The sequence below is a fragment of the Nyctereutes procyonoides genome, unplaced genomic scaffold (assembly GCF_905146905.1).
Source record: "Nyctereutes procyonoides isolate TBG_1078 unplaced genomic scaffold, NYPRO_anot_genome, whole genome shotgun sequence".
Classification (NCBI taxonomy): domain Eukaryota; kingdom Metazoa; phylum Chordata; class Mammalia; order Carnivora; family Canidae; genus Nyctereutes; species Nyctereutes procyonoides.
Window position 1 is genome coordinate 18,546,049 of NW_026575042.1, and position 23,302 is coordinate 18,569,350.

The 23,302-nt window shown below is 53.4% G+C and overlaps 1 protein-coding gene across 5 annotated transcripts in view; it reads right to left on the bottom strand.

The window, feature by feature from the left end:
- RARB (retinoic acid receptor beta) overlaps nt 1–23,302 on the bottom strand; it is a 722,113-nt gene that overhangs the window by 7,099 nt on the left and 691,712 nt on the right. For all 5 annotated transcript variants that reach the window (XM_055320911.1, XM_055320915.1, XM_055320912.1 and 2 more), the window contains 2 exons: nt 21,897–22,057; nt 8,731–8,907 (listed from right to left, as the gene is read on the bottom strand). In XM_055320911.1, the coding sequence (XP_055176886.1) occupies nt 8,731–8,907; nt 21,897–22,057 (338 nt within the window). The remainder of the gene's footprint in view (nt 1–8,730; nt 8,908–21,896; nt 22,058–23,302) is intronic.

Genomic DNA, 23,302 nt, shown 5'->3' on the forward strand with positions numbered 1-23,302 from the left:
GGGGAGGTGTCACGGGACGGGCAGAGTCAGATGCTCAGTATTTATGGGCTCAAAATCCCCAGACACATTTCCAGTTTGGAATCAAATAGGTACTAAATAAGTCTTTGCAGCTGCAGCACGCTGCCAAGAAGTGAGTGCACTAGATCTGTCCCTGCAAGAATGAAAGAAACCAGGATTTGCTGGAAAGGAACAGAAGACCGAGATTTAGGCATTTGCAAGCTGTCAACAGCTCACTTAGAAATGCAAGTCCGAACAGGAACGCACAAATGTCTCTTTTGAACGATTCTATTCTGAAGGGTGCCCCTCCTCAAAAGTCGGAAAACATTTGGATTCTAATGGAGCATTTAAACTATGTTCTGTTGCCTCTCTCCCTCGAAAGTTCAAAACCAAAACCAAGTATTAATGGGCTGTCCAGAGAGGAAGGCACATGGCGTGAGATAGGAGAATGGTCAATGTCTTCCTTTGTCAGGGGAGCCTGCACTCCCACCCTGCCCTGGCCGGGCCCAGTGGGCGGCAGGCGTCCCCCTCGAGGTTTGTGGCCGGGCCTGCCGCTGGACAGGAACCAAGGAGTTTCATTCCGTGAAAGTCAGACACCAGCGGCAACTACCAAATGCCTCACCAGTATTAAAACGCCCTTTGTTTGAAACGGGGGCTTCTCATCTGCACAGGGGAGCACGCACGCCGCACGAGGGGGGTATCGACAGTCCAGGCGAGGCTGACTTCCCCAAGGAGGGCCCCGTTGGGCGGCACAGGGCTCTGCTGATGGGCAAACCTGATGCTCCTCAGAGTGAGAAGGACCCGCAGCCTTCCTGCCTTCAGCAAGGACAGCTGAGTATCGTACTACGGCTTTGGGGTGCCCTCTGGGAGCAGACCGCCTGAGACTGGAGCCCTGGGAGGACCCGAGCATGTGGGATCCCAGGAACAGAGACCTGTCCCCTTTGCTCCTTGTCCCCGGGGCCACTCTGATCCAAGCCACCATCACGTCTCCTCTGGTGAGGGCCTCCGCTCCTGCTCCTACAGCCGGAGCATGCTGTTCAAAATCTCCATCACAGGGGACCTTGCTCTTGCTAAAACCCCTCCAGTGGCTTCGAGCTGCCTTAGATCCGTAACATCCAAACTTCTTCCCACAGCAGCCTCCACGGCCTCCACCTATCCCGTCACCGCTCCTCCTTTCCTCTTGCTCCTTAACTTCTGGCCACGTCGGTCTTTCTGAATCTCTAGTAACTCAGCGTCGCAGCAAAGCATATTTGCACTTGCTGTTCCCTCTGCCTTTGATGCTTTGCCCTTGATCTTCATGATTCTACCTCTCAGAGCTCAGTTCAAATGTCACCTCCTCAGAAAGCACGGTGAACACACTTCCTAAAACCTACTGCTTTCTACCCTATCACCCGATTTTTTTTTGAAATATGCAATAAAATGGTTTTAAAACCAGGTACGTATAGCATGTACAGTGGTTTTAGAATATGCCTCTGAATTCTTTGCTACTACTCCCTGTAAGGAGTAAAGTTTCATTCCCCTCCCCTTGAGTGTGGGCAGGACCCAGTGACTGGATTCTAACACAGAATCCAGGGGAAGCAACAGATGTGACTCTGGAGAGTAAGTCACAGGAGGCGAGGCACCGTGGACTCCTCCTTGTTGGCTCTCTTAAATCTCATTTTGGGGGAAGCCGGTTGACACATCATGAGGACACTCAAGCAGCCCCATGGAAAGGTCCATGTGGCAAGGAACTGAGCCCTCCTACCAGTAACCAGCTCTCGCTTGCCAGGCACCTGTGAGGAGCCACCCTGGAAGCAGCCCTTCTATCCTGATAAGCCTTCAGAGGATGAAGCCCTGGCCATGCAAACTTTTCAGCAACCCTGATCCACAAGCACCGGGCTAAGTCACTTCCTAAGCCACGGGGACCCTGCGAGATAGTAACGCTTACTGTTTAACGCTGCTAAGTTTCGTGGCAACTTGATATACAGTCACAGATTAGGAGCACAACGTACTGGCCTTGAGCTGTGCACACGGCTCAAGTGTACAGCTGACTGCATTTTGCCCTAAGCCTACACCTGTGTAACCACCACCCAGATCAAGACACCAAGACTTCCAGCTCCTACAGGCTCCCTTGGCCCTCCTGATCCAATCCCCTCCCCCAGATAACCATTATTTTGACCTCGATTCCTGCCAATTAGTTTTGCCCGTTCTTGCACTTGAGGTCAATGCAATCACGCGGTATATTCTGTCCTGTGTCTGGCCTTTATGTACTCTGTGTCCTACCCGAGATTCCCCGCGGGGGTGCATGAAGCCATGGTACTTTTTCATGGCTGGGTAGTATTCCGGGCTGCCCACGGCCTGCTTTGCTTTCTGCAGGGCACCGTCACTCTCTGAGCCTGCTGACCACTGCTCCTCTAGGAGAGGAGCCGGAGCCTGCTCTTCATCGGCCTCGCTCCCTACGGTATCTCTAGCATCTAGGGCAATGTAGTCCACACAGCAGGTGGCTAATGAATATCTGTTCCATTATTAATGAGGCGGGTTCCCTCATCAGAATCTCTCCCACCTCGTAGCAACCAGGGATTTCAGAGTTTCTAAGCAAAGGAGAAAAGCTCAAATTGCTCACGCATCTCAGTCCGTGCACTAATTGTATTTGGCAACTTCGTGGGCAGATCCTGATCTGATGTGACTATCCTCCAGCGCTTGTGGGAATGTTGAAGTGGTGACAGTAACGACAGTAACACATACAGAGCTTCACGTGGCTGTCCTCCCTGGCGGTGCGGAGCACCTATGAAGCTGAGCTCATTGGAACAAAACGTTGTCCCCCGTGGGACCTGCCGCCAGCCTGCCTTCCCTGGGGAGGGAACGCACGTGCTGGGAGCAGGACCTCCTTAACATTTTAACATGCTAAGAGAAATGTGGGGAATTAAATCTAATAATATATTTTATTTAACGCAACATATTCAAAATATTTTTGTTGCAATCTGTAATCCATATAAAAGGTCTCTAAGGAGGGCAGCCCTGGTGGTGCAGCGGTTTAGTGCCACCTGCAGCCCAGGGCATGATCCTGGAGACCCCGGATCGAGTCCCATGTCAGGCTCCCTGCATGGAGCCTGCTTCTCCCTCTGCCTGTGTCTCTGTCTCTCTCTCTCTGTGTCTCTATGAATAAATAAATAAAAATATTTTTTAAAAAAAAGGTCTTTAAGGAGATCTCTGAGATGTTTAAATACTAAGCGTTTGAAAGTTTTATTTATTTTACAATTAGAGCATTTCAAACCAGCCACATTTCGGGCACTCAACAACTGCGGGTGGCTGTGGCTACTGTACTGGACAGCACGCTCCAGCCTGTGTGTGTGGGGGGGTCCATGTGCTTGGTACCCAAGAGCTCACGGGGACAGTCTGACCTTACTCGTTCCTGATACTGGTGATGATAGCTAATTTAAAGAGCACTTACTACGTGCTGTTAACCTGAAAAATTATCCCAACAGCCTTAGGAGGAAGGAGCACTATTCTACCCATTGCACTGAGCAGTAAACTGAGGCTTAGAGGTGACACATTACCTCCCCAGTTCATAGAGCTTCTGTAGGGCAGAGCTGGGATTTGAACCCAGGGAGTCTGGCTGCAGAGCCCGCACCCTTAACCACCACACTGACTGCCTCCTGCTGACTTCCAGTGACAGCCAGGCAATCACTGGCCCCAGGCATGAGAAAGCTGAGTTTCAGAGAGACACAGGACCTCCTCACGATGGCACGGGTGGCCACGGCGATGCTGGAGCCAGAACTCAGGCTGTGGGCTCCGAGGCCGGGGCCTGCTCCTCTTCAGGCTGGGTCTTGTCACTACTGAGCTTCTGGAGGGGAAGGACAGGTTCACGTGGGGACGGCCCTCCGCGGCTGCAGAGCCACACGGTCCCCAGGACCTCAGGAGCCGCATATCATGTATTGAAGTCACACAGGGCAGCCACTTCTGCATCACCAGAGCAAGGCGTTGCTGCCGCTGGTGTGGGGACGTCTCCTCAGGGCAGCCAGAGCGGCGGGCAGCAGAACCCAGGCAGGCCCCGAGTGAGCCGAGTGAGCCCCGCGCAGGCCTCCTGCGCGCACCTGCCCAGACGCAGCACTCAGAAGGGGCTCAGATTCTGGAATTCCAGCTGTGATCTCTCACTCATTTGCTCATGCATTCACTCCCCGCGGCGAGGACCGGGTGTCTGGTCAGGAAGGGCTGTTCTGAAGAGGTGGCCAGGAAGAAAGTGGACGGAGGGTACCCAGATACAAGGGAGCCCGTGGGAGCCTCCTGGGCCTCTGGCTCCCACTTGGGCTGTGGCTGCCTCATCTGCAAGACGGAGATGGGAACAAAATCCCTGGAGGGTGTACAGAGGCCTAATAAAACGTGAGGTGACCGGAGCCGACAATGTCCCAGACACTGTCCAAGCCCCCTGAGGACCACTCATCTCACGCTCTCCAGAACCTGAAGGGAAGCTTCTCTCACCCGCTTTGTTCTCAGTATGGGGAGGGACAGGAGCTTGCCCAAGCCACACAGCAGTAAGCGGCAGCGCGGGACACAGAGCCCAGGCCGCTGCTCCAGAGCCCGCACCGGTAACCACCAGGCCCGGGCAGGCGCGGGGGCGCGGGCGGCCGGTGCGGAGTCGCGCTGGCGCCTGGGAGACGGGTCTGCGGCACAGGCAGGAGCAGCGCGGGGCGGGCGAGGCGTCGCCCTGGCCCGGTCACCGCGTGGGTGCCTCCTTCCCTCAGCCAGGCTTGACGCAGGCTGGCGAGCAGGCGCGTGGATGGCAGACAGAGACGCCTGCCCGTGGCGCACCTCGAGCCGAGCCCCGGGACTCCGGGCGCTGAGGATGAAAATCTAGCGGCATCTCGTGCCACGTCCTCTGAGGCCCGGGCCCTCCTCGCCCTCTTGGAGTCCCTTGGCTCAGGTCTCTTCCGAGGTCCCGGCTTCCCCGACCACACTACAGAGAGCAGCCCAGGCCCACCCGAGTCACGCCCTTGGGCTGGATCGTGCCCTGTTGCCCTCGGTGGCCCGCAAGATCCTGCCTGTCCGCATCTGCTTCTTACCCATCGCCCCCCAGCAGGTCAGCTCCGTGAGGGCGGGGCTTCCTGTCCGTCTTGCTGGCCGCCAAGCCATCAGAGCCTAGAACAGTGCCCGGCACACCGCAGGTCCTCGGGGAACATTTGCAACAGGGAGAGAGCAAAGGGGGTGAGCAGGGAGGTGCAGGGCACACGGACAGAAGGTCAGACAGCCCCAGGGTTTGTTTTAAAGGATTTTTAAGTTGAGAGAGACTTGACCCTCATTACCCACAGAGGAGAGGCAGTTGAGAGGGAGGAGGAGAGGGAACAGGACAGGGAGGGGAAGGGAGGGGAAGGCAGGAGAACAAGGGCACAGCACGGGCGAGGGAGTGCTCTCGGGGGCTCCCTTCCTTGTCCTGACCACAAACCGAGGCCGCCACGGCTCTGGGGTGAGGAACGGACGCAAACTTCTACACACAATGGTTTTGGAGATTTGGCCCATCCTACGAGGGACCCTTTGGTGACTCGACCCTCATGGGAGACGGTGAAGCTCAGGGCCAGGTCCCAGCTCTGACGGAGGCCTGGCTGCGGACTCCACACCAGAGGGTGCCCACCGGGCAGCCGCCAGGACCGGAAATCCCTCTGGAGGCTGGGGTGGCAGGGAGCACAGACTCAGGGCAGGCTTTCCCCTTGGACCTGCTTCTCGAGGGGCTCCCACCTCGTGATCATAAACCAACCCATGGCCCGCGCTGCCCGTGACGTGGCATCACAGCGCCGGCCCCGGCGGGCAGCCCTGACTCAGGCCACACACAGCACGACGCGTGGGTGGCTGTGAGTGTGTGGTGCCAGGCCAGAGCTGTCGACCCTTGGGACGCCGGCAACTTTCCTTTCTGGAGGCGGACGACAGCTTCAGCCTGTGTCTGTCTGTCCTGGTCTTTCTGTCTCGCTCCATCCATACATCAATGGCCTCGATAAGAAGATTCTTCTAAATGGCTCAGCCAGTTGACATTCTCATCCGAAAGATGCTCTTTGAAGTTGTGCATTTCTCAGGCTCTTGTGATTAATTGCCTCTGCTACAAATTCTTGGAAATGAGCTCTTATCTGGGGCCAAATAAGTACGCCTTCTGCTTCATCTCATATGACTGGAGGTCTCTGCCTTGCCCTGAATTGAGGTTTTTCCTTCTGTGTCTACTGCATCCCAACCCCAGCTCCTCAAGCCTGGGAAGCCAAGAAGGAGTGGTTGAAAGAGTTTCCTGAGTCCTGCCACAGGGGCTGGAATTGTCCCCACACACTCATGACAGCTTTGCTCCTGATTTCAGCACCACTGACCGAGCATCGCATCTACTACATGGTCCATGCTCATACCCACGACTATATTTACGCACATTTAAAGAGTTACTTTGGTTAATACCTTATTGATTTATATTCCTGTCGTATAGATAGGCAAACTGAGACTGGGAGAGGTTAAATAACTTGACCAGGGTCACAGAAATTGGCTCCTGTTCTCCCCAATTCCACCAAGGGGCTAGGGGTCGACTCTTGGATCCACGGGCAAATCAGAGGAGTACTTAGGTTTCATTGTAAACGTGGGATGTGGGAAGACAGCTGGAGGTTGGAGGAGGATGTTAAGGAGGGAATCTAAGCACCTTGACCATGAAGCATGGGGTGTGGTGGAAACAAGAAGCTTCCCTAGGATCTCAAAGCGTCCTTCTCATCTCTCCCAAAGGGCTGAAGTTGAAGGAACCCCAAACTGACACCACCTGGCAGCCAGACAAGAGGAGGACTAAGAAACAAGCAAAGAACCAAAGTCAGAGCCCAAGCATCGGGAAGGCTCCAGGCCTGCTGGGTGGCCGCGTGACGCAGGGAGTCAGAATTCCACCACCTGGACTGGTGCAGACACCGGCCTGCTTGTACCACCTACGGCTCCTCAGCCACCCCAGGCCTCTGGGGCACCTCTCACCACGTGCTGATAACTCCAGTCTCTACTCCTGTCTCGGGGATGTACCATACTGTAAGGACTTGTGAGGAAAGGATAAGAAAGCCCGGGCTTTGTTGTGAATTCTTCCAGTAGCTCATTGTTAATGACATTGTTGATTTGCTTGGTGGCCTCTATTAATCCCTGGTGGCCTGGCTAGTTCTCTGCCCAGGGCCTACCTAATACTGTCCCCTGTTTATGCTTCTAATCTTCTCATGGCTTTTGGAATCAAAAGATGTGGGTCTTGGGTTTTGATTCCAGCATTCACCTGACCCAGGTGAGTGACCCCGTCTCTAGCTCCTCATCTGTAAACTGGGCTGAATCTCCATACCCAGCCAGGCTCACTGAGTTGTGTGAGGCTCAAATGAGCGGAGGTTTAGAGAAGCTATAGGATGCAGGTAGGTGATAAGTGAAAGCTGCTGTAAGCTTTCATTTTTTCTGAATGTCCCTAGGTTCATCCCAGACCGTCTGATTTTATGAGATGAAAAAATACCGTATATACTCTCAGGATCCCTGGCACTTGTAGGTTACTGAGTAACCATTACCACCCCTCCTAAGGTCCAGCCAGTGAGCAGAAAGACACATAAACGTCCAAGCATCCTGCACAACTGCCTCATATGGGGTCATTTTTCCTCCTGAGGATTGTGTGTGTGTGTGTGTGTGTGTGTGTTTTAAAGATTTTATTTATTCATGAGACACACACACAGAGAGAGAGAGAGAGATGAGAGAGAGAGAGAGAGAGGGGCAGAGACACAGGCAGAGGGAGAAGCAGGCTCCATGCAGGGAGGCTGACGCGGGACTCGATCCCTGGTCTCCAGGATCATGCACTGGGCCAAAGGTGGTGCTGAACCACTGAGCCACCCAGGGATCCCCTGTGTGTGTTTAATTACAGTGAGTAACTATATTTGCTTTTCAGAATTGTTTATACCCAAAGCTAGGAAAGATGTCATAAAAAGAAACATCTATGCTTTTAAAGCACCTCAAAAGCTAATTTTACTTTCTCTATTTTCTGATACGTCCCTGGGGGCCAACTTCCCCTCCCAGTTCCTCCAGAGGCCCTTAGCACACCCCTTCCACTCCCCCAAGGCAAGATACAACCCTGTCACCTGTAATGGGGCTGTTTCTCACCCATGGAAACCAACCCCCCAGCCAGAATTAATCACACCATCCCTGAAGCTCCAAGCAGGGAGAGGGAGGGCAGGCATCTGGCCAGTAGACCCAGAGAGGACAAGGTGTGACAGGGTCCTTAACCCCTCTAGAGCCCTAGGAGCCACAGTGTAGGAACAGCAGAGTGAAAAGAGGCAACAGGGATCCATTCTCTTTGCACAGACAGGGACCCTGAATCCTATGGAAGGAAGTGATTTTCCAAGGCCACCGATAGAGGGTAGAAGCAGGGCACTATGTGCCACCTCCAGTCGGTTTAGCTTGGAGAAGCCTGACGGCCTATCAATGACTCACAAGGGTGGCCCATGGAAGGGGCTCTTAGGGGAGCAGGAGGCCTGTGACCAAGACAGCCTGGGTCCGTCCTGAGGTCATGCAGGGAAGTTCCCACAACCAGGTGGAGAAGGTAGGAGGTTCTGCTTATTTCCAGGGGGTCTCTGAGCCTTTGGTGGTGGAGCCGAGATTCAGGCAGGGAGGATGGGGCTCAGTGTGCAATGGAAGTGGCAGGAGGAGGGGCTGGGTGGACCAAAGCCTCTGGAGTTCTTCAAAGCATCTCAGTCACCTCCTCCCCCGACCCAACCTCTATGAGTTCAGCAGGGCACCTACCAGAATGTCCAGGCAGGCGGCCTTCAGCAGGGTGATTTGGTCCGCGATGGTCAAGCCGGTGAAGCCTGGCAGACGTTTAGCAAACTCCACAATCTTAATAATGCACTTGGTGGCCAGTTCACTGAATTTGTCCCAGAGGCCCAGGTCCAGTCGGACTCGATGGTCAGCACTGGAATTCTAAGTGGGGAGAGAAAACACTGTCAGGAGTAGTTTGTGGAAAGCTCGACAGAAGACAGGAACTCGGCGCATTTCCTCCTGATGTGCTAATAGTTCAGTCTTGACTACAGGGAGTCAAGGGAGCTTCCTGTTGGGGTGGCTGAGTGTTTAGCTTGGATTCTTTTAAAAATGCTCAACATCCTATCCCTGAACCACTGGAACATCAAGTAACAGATAAAGGGAGTTTCTCTTTATGTGATTATCCCAGCTAGTGAGCAAAGGAACGATGCAGTAAGGAGTCACCATTTTGGAACACCCATGAATTAGTGGCTCCAGGCCCTGACCAACAGTGGCTGCTAAAATCTTAAAAACGGGTGATGTCATGGAATCACAACCATCACCGACAAAACAGTCAAAGCAGAATGAGAGCGGAGCTCTAGATGGAACTGCTGGAAATCCGGGAGTCAGAGGAACGTGGCAAGCTACACCACGGGGGAGGAACCTGTCACCATGCAGAATGCTGGAGCTTCCATCGAAACAGCAAATCAGGGTCTTCAACAAATACACTGCAAGAGGGTAACGCGAGATGGAAGAGAAACCTACAGACTAAAAGCAACTCCACCTAAATGCTCATTAACCAGTATGGATACATCCGTGGCACCCCACGCGATGGAATGCCTGCCGGCCAAGAGTAACAGCAAAGGGACGGCCAACGTGGGCCGCAACGTGGGTGAGCCTCAGACGCACCATGACCACGCCAAGGGATGCCAGACGCCTGCACCCAGAACGACTCCACGTACAGGACATTCTGAAAACAGCAAAGCTGGAGGGAGAGAGAGCAGATCGGGGGGGCGTCCAGAGCCAAGGTAGAGACAGAGGCCCGGGAGGGAACTAAAAAAAAAAAAAAACAAACAAACAACAACAACAACAAAAAAAACTGAGGAGTCTTACAATTACAGCATGTACATCTTATGCGAATTCTCATTCAAATAAACTACAGAAACTGACACGTGTGAGAAAAGTGGGAATGTGAGATATTAAGGTGTCTGAGATGCTAATTTTCTGCGATGAAAACACTGCTTTTGTTGACATTGCTTTTCGTGGGAAGTTCCCACCATTGAGAACATTAAACGTATTTCCAGGCCAAATAGCACGTCTGTAATTTACTTCCACATAACAGATGATGGGGAGAGAGTGCGCCGGCGGGAGGGTGCAACAAGGTGGGCGGGGGAGTGATCGCCGTGGGCGTCGGCTTCTCTACTCTCCCTGCTCCACGCCGCATTTGCAGTCGTTCACAATAAAGATAAAAGACAAGCCAGAGCCAGAGTGAATTCAAACAAAATGACAACAACAGAACATGGACTCTCTAGGCGACCTCAGTGCTGTGAGGGCCACAGGCAAGCTTCTCCGGGCGCCCCTGGTCCCAGCGTTGGGCGACCTCGGGGACACGTGCAGCACGATGACACGGTCCCACTCGGGGTGGGAGGGTGACACAGCTGCTCCTCTGGGGAGGGCCCGGCCTTCTCTCCCCTCGTTGCCTTTAATCCTGGACCCCACGCCCAGCTTCCTGCAGGAGCTTCTGGAAGCCACAGAATAAATCAGGGGGGACCCTTCCTCTGGCACCGCGGTGACCTCAGATTTCTGTCCACCTACTGGCCGGGTTCCTCCATCCATCTGCATACTCCTTCATTCATTCACTTCTTGGCCTGCCTCTCTCATCCCTCCCTCGCGCGACAACCCACTCGCACACACGCACGCACGCGGGCAGCCAGGGGCTGAGCATGCACACACGCGCGCACACACACACACGCTTCCAGTCCCAATGAGCTGACAGCCGGGCGGGCCAGGCACCTGCTGCTCCCTGGGACTTGCCACGACAGGCCTCGTCCAGGGCCCCGCTCGGGACCTCACCCAAGCCCACTTGGCAAAGAAGGTGCTGGCTATTCTGAGCTCCATCCTGAGACATGGAGCTAACTTGCCCCCGAGGGGCTGGAAGTGGCTCCCACGTCTGCCCAGCCGCCAGGTGACAGGTGTGCCCTCCAGTAAGCAGCGCCTCATTCTCCCCTTCTGTAAAGTGGGCAACGGGCCACCTGCCCTCAAAGGCTGCCAGGAAGATTAAGTGGGACCCTAGGGCACAGAGGGGGCCTGGTGTGTTCCGGGGGTTGGCCAGTATTGCAACCCTTTCCTCGGCACCCGTTCTTGCCCACCGCACCGCCCGACGGTTCAGACCACAGCCGTGACCGTCTTCTCCACGAGCAGAGGTAGCACGGCCAGCAAGGTCCCCATCCTGGTCCGCACTCCGCCACCCATCACACTCCTCAGCCTAGCTCTCTTCAGTTAGTCCATAAAGAGGATGCACACAGTACACACAGGAAATAGGGTACCACTTGGTAGTTGCCAGAACGTACTGACGGTCTCAGCTTTCAGCTGGGGTTACACTAAAACACACCCAGGAAAGTGCCTTTTGTGGGGTTTTTCTTTCTTTTTTGTCTTTATCCAATCTCCAGAGCAGAATCTCTGGTGTGAATGCAGTCAAATGACTACCTTGTATTGCTTGCCTTTAGTCATCCCCTTGCTCCTCCTTCCCTCCGAGCCCTCGGGGTTTGAGCAGGGCTCTGGGACCCCCTCAAGTATAGGAGGGCACTTGACCGTGGTCTAGCTAATTGTAATAGGCCCTCTTCCTGGCCACAGGCATTGGCTCCGAGAGGAGTGAGTGACCGACAGCAGGCCTATGAGGCTCACTTCTGGGACTCGAGTTAGAATAATGGGAAGCAAAGCTGTCAGTGTGGGAGGCCAGGGGTTTTCAGGGGCTACCAGGTGGAGAAGGTCTCTTAAAAATGAAGCCAACTCAGAGGAAAGCTGTGGTGAGTGATGGAGAGAGAGGAAGAGTGAGTCTGTCCTGAAGGTACTGAAATGCTGGATCCAGCCACACCTGATCCACACCATGACTTTTTTGAGAAAAAAAAAAAAAACAAAAAACAAAACAAAACAAAAAAAAAACAGACCAAAAGCCATAGTCCTCTCACTGGCCTGCGGGGCCCTCCTGGATCCAACCCCAGATCTGACTCCCTACCTTCTCACTCCCTCCTAGCTCACTCCCGCCCCCGAGCCTCATGGGTCTCTTGCTGTCCCCGAACAAGTGGGTATGCACCCGCCTCTGGGTCTTTGCACTGGCTGTTCCGTCCACCTGGATTCCTGTTCCCCTCGCTACCCACGTGGTGCACGACCGCATTCCTTCAAGTCTTTGATCAAATGTCATCTCTCTTGAGCCCGCTCCAGCCCCCTCTGTCGAGAACTACAGGATCCTTCTGCTGGCACTGCAGCTGCTCCCCATCCTGCTCGGTGTCCACGGCACTTACCGCCTACCACACTATCGCTCCCTTATTAACACGGGCCTTCTTGTCTCATTTCCCCCTGCTGCATCCTCAAGGTCTAGAACAGTGCCTGGTACATAGCAAGCAGGGGCCCAATAGACATTCGTTAAACGAACCAATGAGGAACGATGTTCCCCCAAGTCTTGGCTTGTTCCAGATGTTTCAGGACAACTACATCCTGAGGATGAGGCTCCCCACGCTGCGGTCTAGGCCTGCTCAGGAGGCCTCTGCTGCCTCTGGAAGCAAAGCGGAACCACCCAGTGAAAGACAAGGTTCACGGGCCTGGCGTTTAGGCCTCTGACAAATGTCAACAGTTCAGTGAAGGGAACTGTGCATCCCAAATGCCCATCCTTAGTTCCGCACCCCAGTGAAGATCAGCCCAGAGCCAATAAAACTTAGTTTTCATTTTAAATGCCGGGGAGGAGAGTCAGAAAGGAAAGTGGGCCTAAGGGGTGCCCTGGAAGGCCTTCAAAAGGTGGGTGCCACCGTCGCCTCCTGCAGCACCCTCTGCAGGAGCGAGGCACTCATCGTCCAGATTTATTTTATTCCTTCCTCAAGGACCTTGGTGGCACACAGTACACCCAGGGGAACAGAGGATCAAGATGTGCGGCCATTCGGGCTGTAATTAAATTTAATAGGCAGTTTATCCAGTTTGTAGGAAGATGACACGGAAGAGAGGCACACAGAGGCGAGCTTACGGCGGGAAATCATTTGACAATGGAGTATCCATCTGGAAAAAAAGACATTGGCCCGACCCAGCGAGTGTGAACAAAACCTTCATCAGCATCCTATGAGGTTACTTCATCACACCCTGGGCTGCGGGAGAGAAGCCTGTCGTACCTTCTATTAAAAATAATGCACAGCCGTCTTAATGGCATGTAAATCTAACTCACTATTATGCAAACCGAAGGGAAGAGGCAGTTAATAAAACACAAAATAACCCGGTGTTTTATTATACCGGGCGCTCGATTCATAGGCATGAGGTTTAAAATGGCTTATATGTTATCTGCCAGCGGCAGCAAATGGAGAGCCCTGCTTGTTTGGGGTGGCAAGGAAGGCGGTTCGGGGAGCAGGGAGGGAAGAGTGGGGTTGGGGAGGCCCTTCTGGAACTCGGGGAGGAGTGGGAGGCCAGGGGGGCAGGGGGGGCGGCGGCTGGGGGTCGGGGAGGAGCGCAGCCTGCGGGGAGCGGCTGGCCCCCCTCAAACCCTGGCTCTCCCCCCGTCCCCTGCTCCTCCTAGGGGGTGGGAGCCCCCCTCCAGGTGGGCGCCCCACTCTGCCTTCCCACAGGGCTGCGCGGGCACCCCTGGACACCACGGTGGTGGAGCCGGGCTGCCTGTTGCTCCTGTTTGGCTAAGGGGGAAACGCAGCTCCCCCCAGAAAGGAGCTACGCTGCTCAGGGGGTGCCGGGCGCACCTGCCAGGTGCCTCCTTCCCTGGGCCTGATCTGCCCTCGGCCGCCCGGACAGGCCGATGCCCCTTCCAGTCGCACCGCAGACCGTTCCTGTCATCCACCTTCCTTCGTGTCCCGTGCCACAAGCCCCGGGGCCAGGCCCCCTCCGGAGGGCTTCACAACCAGCTCCCTCTAATCCTCACAGCACCCTCCTTCGGGAAGGCTGTTCCCGGCCCATCCGGCTGGGGTGGAGGCTGAGGCCCAGAGACGTGAAGTCACTTGGGCAAGACGCCCAGCTGTTAGGTGGAGGGCACGGGATTCGCACAGGGCAGTGCGGCCGCACAGTCCATGCTCCTGACCCCCACACTGTGCCACCCACCCTCCTGCTCCTCGGTCCAGCTTGGATTCTGCTTCGCGGCCAGAACTTCCTGTCTTCTAGAACCTGCTATTGCATTTGTGATCTCCCTCCTGGTTGGAATGCTGGATGCTTCCAGAAGGTGGCTGAAAGATCCCCAGGGTCATCATGAAGAGAACGTTATGTGCCAGGCCGCATCCCTCTGTGGTCAACAAACACGTACCTAGGCACTGTGACAACACGGCCTCAGGAATGTGCCAGCTGGGGTACGTCCATCAGCGGGAGGAGGGCAGTGTTGGGGCTCCCAGCACACTTTTAACATTTCCCTCAAGACCTGCTTCCAACAGGTGGGGACAGGCAGGTTGGCAGCCATCCTGCATTACGGGTGGACAGGCAGGCATGGAGCAGCCCATGGGTAGAGAGGGCTCTGAGCAACAGGCCATGGGCAACGGGAAGGGAGAGGTAACAAGGGTCTCGGAGGACCTCCCCAAGAGTTTCTGGGAAGTCTGGCTAGAAGCAAACATGATATCCCTGAAGGTAATGTTTTAGGGGTGCTCCTGTACCCCCATCAACCTAAGATTCTGAGACCCACACACGAGACTAAAAGGGACGGCCGCAGCCTATTCATTGCTGGCGATCTCAGAGATTCAGGGACCTTGGTGGAGTGCAGGCGTATAACCTTTGGAATAGATCAGCTGGAGGGTACAGATCAGTGTTCCAGAGGATGTCCAGGAGGTGCTAGACTTTGGGGTGGTCTCAGCTGCTCTGAAAGTCCACTGATGGCTTCTGGAGTTCCAGGGGCACGTCTAAGGATGAACCAAAGCTCTGCCCTGCTGACCTGCCAAAGCCTGTGGCCGGGCACAGAGCACAGGCTCACCCCCTTGGCCCTGCTTCTTCCGTCTGGAAACCTCACTTGGCCCATGTTCACACACAAACCTTACCCCAGCTCACAAAGGCCCCGCCTGCCAGCCCTCACCTTTCTCCTCAGACTCTGCATCCAGCCCCTCCTCTGCCAAACCCCTGGCCATGCTCATGCTATTCCCTTGACTGAAAACGTCTTTTCCGTTTTCCACCGCCCAGTAAGATCCAGGGAATGTAGCACAGTACCCAGAGGGCACTTTTCACTAAAAGCCAAAGACAAGACGTGTGATGTATACTGCCAGAGGCTTCTAAAAGCTCACAAACATGTGACAACATTTGCTTTTCAGCCAGGCCTCAGAGAAGAGCTGCAAGCACGGGAGGGTAAGTGTCTGCGCACTCCGACTTTGCACTCCGTGGGGGCTATGGGTTGAGCTGTGTACCTCTCCTGCCACCGTCGCCACAGAAGACATGTTGAAGTCCTAATCCCCAGTAACTTCAGAGTGTGACCTTACCCAGAAATGGGGTCCTTAACACAAGTTATCAACTGAAAATGAGGTCATTAGGCAGGGCTCATTCTCGTATGACCGGTGCTCCTATAAGGGGACATTTGGAGAGAGGCAGAAGTGAATGGAGAGAAGATGGCGTGAAAACACTCAGGCGGGAGAAGCCATGTGAAGACACAGGATTGGAATAACACTTCTACAAGCCGAGGAGTGCCAAGAATGGCCCCCAAGAGCAGAAGCTAGAAGAGGCAAGGAAGGATTGTTCCCTAGAGCCAACAGAGCGAGCATGGCCCTGACATCTTGGTATTGGGCTTCCGGCTTCCGGACTGGAGAGCAATAAATTGCTGTTGACTGAAGCCACCCAGTCTGTGGTACTTTGTTACGGCGGCCTTAGCAGACGAATACAGCAGGGATACAGTCTATGCGTGCTGGAAAATGAAAGAACAGTCGACGTGATACAGGCAGGGCAGGTATGTTTACTGACAGGAAACAGGCTCACAAAAGATAAGAACTGGTTCAAGGTCAGCCAACAGGGAGGCCGGTCGAGTGGAGACTAGAACTCATGACACCCCGCTGATCTTCCCCCCAGCCAGGTGCGTCTCTCCTGGGAGGGTGACCTTCTGAGTGTCAGGTTCTGATTCTCTGGTTGATCCCAGTGTTAGTTTGCTAGAATGAAAGCCAAGTGCACCGTGGCCAGAACTACCCACAATATCCTTCCTTTTCTAAAGCAGTTGTATCCTGGAAAGTCTTTTGGAGGTTTAATGATTTTGTTGGTCATTTTTCTGAGTAGATGAAGGGCTCCTTAAATCTCCATAGCTCAACTCCACGAGCCGCTTGGAGGCAGCTTATGTGCCATCAAGCTCTGCAAGGAGACGAACAGCCCCCACACGGCGTGCCGAGCAGCGGGCTGCGGGAGCGGACAGCCCAGGCTGGGGTCACGCTGCCTGGAGTCTGCCTCGCTTGCCCACCTACCACTTTCCCTTCCCAGAACCTGTGTGTGTGACACAGTGTTCCTAACACGATCGAGAGGAGACTGGCCCGTTTTGCACATCCCTCCGCCAGAAACTACACAAGAGGCTGACACAGTTGTTTCACTTAACCTTTCCAGGAACCCCACGAGGTGGGTGTCATGCAAATCCCATTATACAGAGGACGGGGCCGAGGTTCCTAGGATGAGTCCGAGGTCATGCGATCTTAGGTAGCACAGGCCAGATTTAACCCTAGGTCTACAAAGTCCAAAAACGCAAACTACATTGTTGCTGGAATGTGACCTCTGGAAGCAGAGTAAATATCCTCAGAACTGGGATGCTGCTTCCTTCGGTTTGCTTCTTCATTCTATTTTGGAGACTCATCTATAAATAGCCACTGGCCTGCTTTCCACTCGCTCCGTGGAATCCCCCTCCAACTCTCCTCGTTTGTGGAGCGGTGATCACTGGTTAGGAACCTTCCCAAAGAGACTAGCTCTGAAGTTCGGAGGTGAGTACCCTGCCCAGGCCTGGGAGTGGAGGGCAGAGGAGTATATATTCCTGCCTCATCACCCACTTCTATGCCAAATCTACTGAGGCTGGGCTATGTGTCCCAAATCTACTGTAATGAGAAAAGAAAAGGGAAGTACTTTTTCAAAGGTCTATAGGTGGGTGGCTAGCTGCCTTTTTAATTCCTCTCTGCCCACTTATTCTAAAGGCATCTGACAGGGAGGCCAGGCTAGTGAGGATGGCAGGAAGTTTCCTTGCAGTGGAAGCAACTGCCTGTCTAAAAAAAGCTCTTTAAAAAAAAAAAAAAAAAAAAAAAAAGCTCAACTCAGAACTAAGAGCTTGCCGAGAATGTGTTATGGCTGCTGTTATTTATTTATATCCCCACCTACTTCCAGAAAGGATTTGAAGTTGCTTACAATAAAAACTGAGCTAGATCTGTATACAGAGTAGAAATAAAGAGAAAAGCCGGATGAGAGACTGTTATCAGAGCAGATGGGATCCCACAAACGGGCAGCGTGCTTCTGGAAAGAGGTTGGCTGTCCTGTAGTTAAGGATCACCCTCTGGAGAAGGGAGGCTCTATTTCCATTTTCCTTGATGGATGAAAACAGGTGCAGAAAGGGGCACCTGGGTGGCTCAGTCGGTTAAGTGTCCAACTCTTGGTTTTGGCTCAGGTCATGATCCCATGGGTGGGGAGATCGAGCCCCACGTTGGGCTCTGTGCTCAGCAGGGAGCCTGCTGGAGGGTCTCTCAGTCTGCCCCTCCCCCACTCACATGTGCTGGCTCGCTCTCTCTAAAATAAATCAATCTAAAAAACTAGGGGCAGAAATCCCCACAAAGTGCTTAGGATGGTGGACCCCAACTGGGGATGGATGGTGTCTCACCCAAAGAGGGGTGGGTGGGAAGGGGCCTGGAGGCCCTCAGGAACTATCCCCCCCCACCCCCCCACCTTGGGCCAAAAGCACACCTTGAGACTAGGATTTGAATGCAAGCAGCTTCCTGGGAATGAGTCCCAGGAAGCACCAGAGGAGGGTTGGGGAAGGGAGGCAGCCAGTAAAGACCATCCCTGTGGGCACCTGGGCTCCTCTTGCTGGGGACCCCTAAGAAATGGTTTAGAGAACCTAAGAGGTATCTTTCCTAGGGGCAAGGGAGCTGGGGCATTCACCCATCAGCTTCTTTTTGTTCTTGGGTGGGGAATCCCCCAGGAGTGTCAGTGCCCCACATGTGAGCCAAGCGGCTCTAGCAGCCCTCGAGAGCCCTCCCGCAGGTCCCTGGGACTTGCAGTGTGAGCCTCGGGACAGGGCCCTGCCAGCCCCTGCTGCATTCTCTGGGAAGGCTGGGCAGGTAGCCCCACAGCCTGGAGACATGTGGAATCAGACCTGTGGTATAATGGGAACCCAAAAGGAGAGGGAGGCCTGGGGGAGGGAGGGTGGTAGAGACCCTGGTGAGCCTGGCCAGAAGCCCTGGCTGCCTTTTGGGGTGGGAGGGAACAGGGGGAGGCCCATCCTGAAAGACCATTTGGTCTCAGGCCCTGTAGGAAGCTGGGCCACAGCAGGGCGTGCGTTCTGGGCAGAGGCGATGCTATGCCTTGTGTTTGCCCAGCCCTCCCCTGGAGTACAGCGGACACCATCCAGTTACCAGGTGAGTCGGGGCCTGGTGGACTGTCTAGGCCACACTAAGAAAGCCCCGTCTGGGGAAGAGAGGAGGAGACCCCTGAGACCATAGCAAATGATCCTAAGGATTGTCATAAAATGTGTCCCATCTGATCTGGCTCCAAAATTTCCACTTCCAGGAAGTCCTCCCTGCTTTGTTCTCTTTTACTCTTTTCGGGAGCTAACAGTTTGATTTATTCCTGGATAACAGCCACTCCCTCCTAACTAGATGCCCAAAGGCTCCTGCTTCCATCCTGCTTCGTCAACCACCCCCTTGATGTCTCCAGTGTATGGTGTGGCTACAAGGGCTGTCCCTGGACTCAGGCTGTTCACGTTCAAGTCCCAATTATTTGCTATGAGACATGGGGCACATTATTCGGCCTTCCACACACCAGCTTACTCATCTGTAACATGGAAGCAACACCACCTGCTTTATAACGTCCCATAAGGAGGCAAAGAATGAATATTCAACAGTACTTAGCACGGTCCCTGGTACAGAGTAAATGCTCAGTAACTACTAGCTGGTGATAGTTATGGTGATAACGATAACAAAGACTCCTGAGTGAAGACTTCCTCTTTCTCTCCATTATCTACAGACTAAAGTACAAATTCCTCAGTCAGTGTTCAAGACTCTGCAAGACTTTCTTTCGTTCTTTCTGATTTATTTATTTACTCATTTTAGAGAGAGTGAGCACAGGATGAGGGGCAGTGGGAGACAGAGAATTTCAACCAGACCCCCACCCACCTCCACTGAGCAGAGAGCCTGATGTGGGGCTCGATCTCATGGCCTTGAGGTCGTGACATGAGCCGAAATCAAGTCAGACACTTAAACCGACTGAGCCTCCCAGGCACCCTTGCAAAGCTATTTCTTACTTCCCACTCACTCCCAACACAGTCCCACTAATCCGCCCGCCTCCTTCTGTCCGTCCCCGTGAGCCCATCCTCAGTTGACTTCCTGATTTTCCTAGGTCAGGGTGCACGCACTTTGATCCTTAGCCCAAAACAGTGCCTGCAGCAGTCGGCAATCGTTAATATTTCTAAAAGGAATAGATGATATGCTCCTCGGCACTGGTTATTAATCATCTTACTTCTCTGTGGCATCAGATGCACCCAGCATGGGACCAGCTCCCCGGATATCAGTTCATATCCAGTGGGTGGATGTGGGGTAGATGGTGCTCTTGCCACATCACTGTTGTATAGGTATTTCCCATCACAGAAGCCTCTCATGAATTGTTGAATTTTTCTGACCATTTTATATCCTCCCCATTCGACAGATGGGAAAAATGAGGCTGAGAGAAGTTAATAACTTGCACACAGTCACTCGGCTGACTGGTGTTAGCTAAGCAGGATTTAAGCTTCTAGCGCTCTTGCTCTTGATAAAAAGCATTACCCTCCACCACCTCTTGGCTCATGGGCCTGCTTTACCTCCTGGGTTAAAACAAAGCTCCCTTATGGCGTCCAGCCTTGCCTGCTCTGTGTCTCTCTGGGCTAGGATATGCTCCCCAAGCTCAGTGGGGGCCTATCCACTGAATCAAGCCTTTCCCGTAGCCTGGGAGGGTAGGTCACCAGCTTTCCACATTGGTGGGTGAAGCACACCCATATCTCTCCTTCTCCTTGACACCAAGGGCCTGGCTGGGCCCAGCAGGTCATCCTGGGTCTGGCTACTAAGAACGGTTCAAGGCGTCTGCTGTTTAGAGTGTGGTCTGCAGCCCAGCCGCAGCAGCGTCACCTAGAAGCTTGTTAGAAATGCTCCCCCTCCCACCCCGGCCCCCAGCACCGCCAAACCTGCGGAGTCAGAACCCGAATCTCAATACGATTGCCAGATGCTTCAGAAGTGAGCACACGGAGGTTTGGAGAGCGCTGCTCTAGGACGGTCTTCTGCTTTCTGAGCTGGTCTTCGGCTTGGCACGATCTAACTCCCGTGCTACCCACCAGCAGCCTTGGGCTTAGCTGGGATGCCGCCCCAGCAGGTTCTAGTACAAATTTGCACAGCAAACCCCCTGGGCCCGCTCCTGCTTACCATTCCCATTGTACAGAAAGAGCTGTGGCAACAACACCAGAAAGCAAGACGGCGGGCTCCCTCGGAGCAGCTTCCCAGCCCGGCGCTCACTGTCCTCCTTTCAGCACCAACACTTTAATTCTAGATCATCAGGAGCTTTCCTCCTGTTCTTTTTCTAGTACGCCAGTCACCAAGCCAGCAAATACAATAATTTGGATTATTTTTTTTAAAAGATTTTATTTATTTATTCATGACACACACACACACACACACACACACACACACACACACACACACACACACACCCAGAGGGAGAGAGAGAGAGAGAGAGAGAGAGAGAGAGGCAGAGACACAGGCAGAGGGAGAAGCAGGCTCCCTACAGGGAGCCCGACGTGGGACTCATCCCAGGACCCCAGGATCACATCCTGAGCTGAAGGTGGCGCTCAACCGCTGGGCCACCGGGGCTGCCCATTTTGGATTATTTTAAAAGTACATTTATCAGCCTTTTAAGCAAGCAACATAAGCTACTTAGGGAGGCCAGAATAGCATTCTAGTTATATTCATTCATTCATTCATTCATTCATTCATTCATTCATTCAACAAATTCTCATTGACTGCCTACCATGTGCCACACACTGCGAATTGATGTCAGCAAACATAATACCCGCAAAAACCAGTATAAAAGACTGAAGTACCTTATGCGTCTCCAGCGACCTATTTCAGACCAGTCGTCATATGCCACCTGCCCTTGATCCCACATCCTCTCCCGCCTAGCTTCTTTATTTCGACCTGCAGTGGGAGCTATTTCTAATGGAGCTCTGGGAAGCACAGCGGGACCTCCACCTCCCCAGGGAGGAGTCACCTCTGTGCTTTTTCCAGCCCTGGCTCAGGGGCTTGACATCCTCTCTCCAGCCGGACCTGGGGCCAGGGGTGGGCCCCCAAAATGCTGGTTGGACCTTACAGCTGGATGGGTATTTTTAAAACACTGCCTCGTGTCCCCTCTAGGTCCCCACTGGGCTCCGTACAGATGTCTGTCATGACTCCTATAACACCTTATTGGCTTCACGTGTCTCCTTTGCCAGACTGCACGTCCCTGAGAGCAGAAACCTTATCTTATTCGCCCCTGTCACTGGCACCCTGCACGCGGCCTGGCACATAATGAGCGCTCATATTCAGTTTGTGGTTCTTGAGTGAATGCACGCATGCATGACTGGATCGGAGGCAACACCCATCTGACTGTCCAAAGATGGCCACATGGAGGGAGGTGGCCACCATGTAGCCCCACTCAGATGTCCTGGGCCAGTCTTGGTGGATGTCCCCTCCGGGTCTGAGGCCAGGGGACAGGGAAGAACGGAGGGGGCATGAACGCAAGGGCCTGCAGCCTGGGGTGGCAGCGTTTCTTACCGTGGTGTATTTGCCCAGCTGGCAGAGTGAGGGGAAGGTTTCCTGGTGGGCTTTGCGGATCTTCTCTGTGAGATCGTCCAGCTCAGCTGTCATTTCATAGCTTTCCGTGCATTCCTGCTTCGAAGGCTCCTTCTTCTTCTTGTTCCTATCATTCCTGACAGCTGGAAATGAGAGAGAAGGCAAGTCAGTGGTTACTAATGGCCGGGCCTACGCTGCCTGAGCTGGAAGTTTCCATTTCCTGATGCTGCCTGGACTCACTTGACACTTGGAACAGGAACAGTGGGAAAAGTTGCCATAAACACATCTCCCAAGAAGAGAGGTTTGGTGGCCAGAGGACGCCGGCAGAGAGGGCAGTTTGTCCTTCTGTGTGTATACCTGCCAACCCATTCTTCAAGAGAGGTTAGGCTCACCCAGAAGGCTGAGAGCCTCTGTTTGAGTGGAATGGTCCTCAAAGAGACGATTTTTCCAAGAATGTTCTCCCTGGTTTTAGAGGGGCTCACGAGGCATTCCAAGGGAATCACTTGGGCCTGGGAGACATGTCACTGAACAAAACCTTTGTTGCATCATTAATTCATGATTCCTGGCTATCCCTTCTGGGTTTTGTTGTTATTGTTGTTATTTAGTTTTCTGAATTAACTAACACTTTTGAAGAGATTCATCTTAAAGGTGATGGGATGATAATTTTTGTTCCTTCATGCTTTTTCTGCTTCCTAGGCTTTTGGTACTAATTATGTACCAAATGATTAGTATTTATTTTTATTTATACATATATACATATATCTATATTTAGATTTATTATTATTTATACAGATTACTTATTATATACATTATATATAATATACAAATGAAAAATTATTTGTTGTTATAAAAAGTTATTTTAAGATGATAATCTATGCATTAGGAGCTTTTGGCCTGAAAAGCTATTTGTCCATTCAATATTCGCTTATTCATCGGTAGCTGCTCGACTCCACATCTCGTCTGGCCCACCAGCCCCTTGGCGGGTGTGTGTATTTGCCTCGGCACCTTCCCAGCTGCGGCTACTGCCAGGGAGAGTCGGGACCCAGACCCTGGGGCTGTGGAAGCCCATGCCTCCCCTCACAGTGCAGAGCTCTCAGATGACTTCAAACTGAGTGTAACGCAAAGCTCTGGCCTCTGGTGAGGATCTCCTGGGGAGGGAAACTGAAACCCAGAGGCCAACAGGTAAAACTAGACCACACCAATCCCCTCCGGGCCGTCCACATTCCCTGGGGACCCAGGGGTTGCCAGGCTGGACACCACCTGGCCGTGTATGCCACCACCATGACCTGAGAATCTGTGTTGCAAAATGACCCAGGTCATAATCCGATCTGCCCTAAGAGGATTTGGCCTGCATTGCCTCCCTGAGAGCACCCAGGGTGATCTGAGAA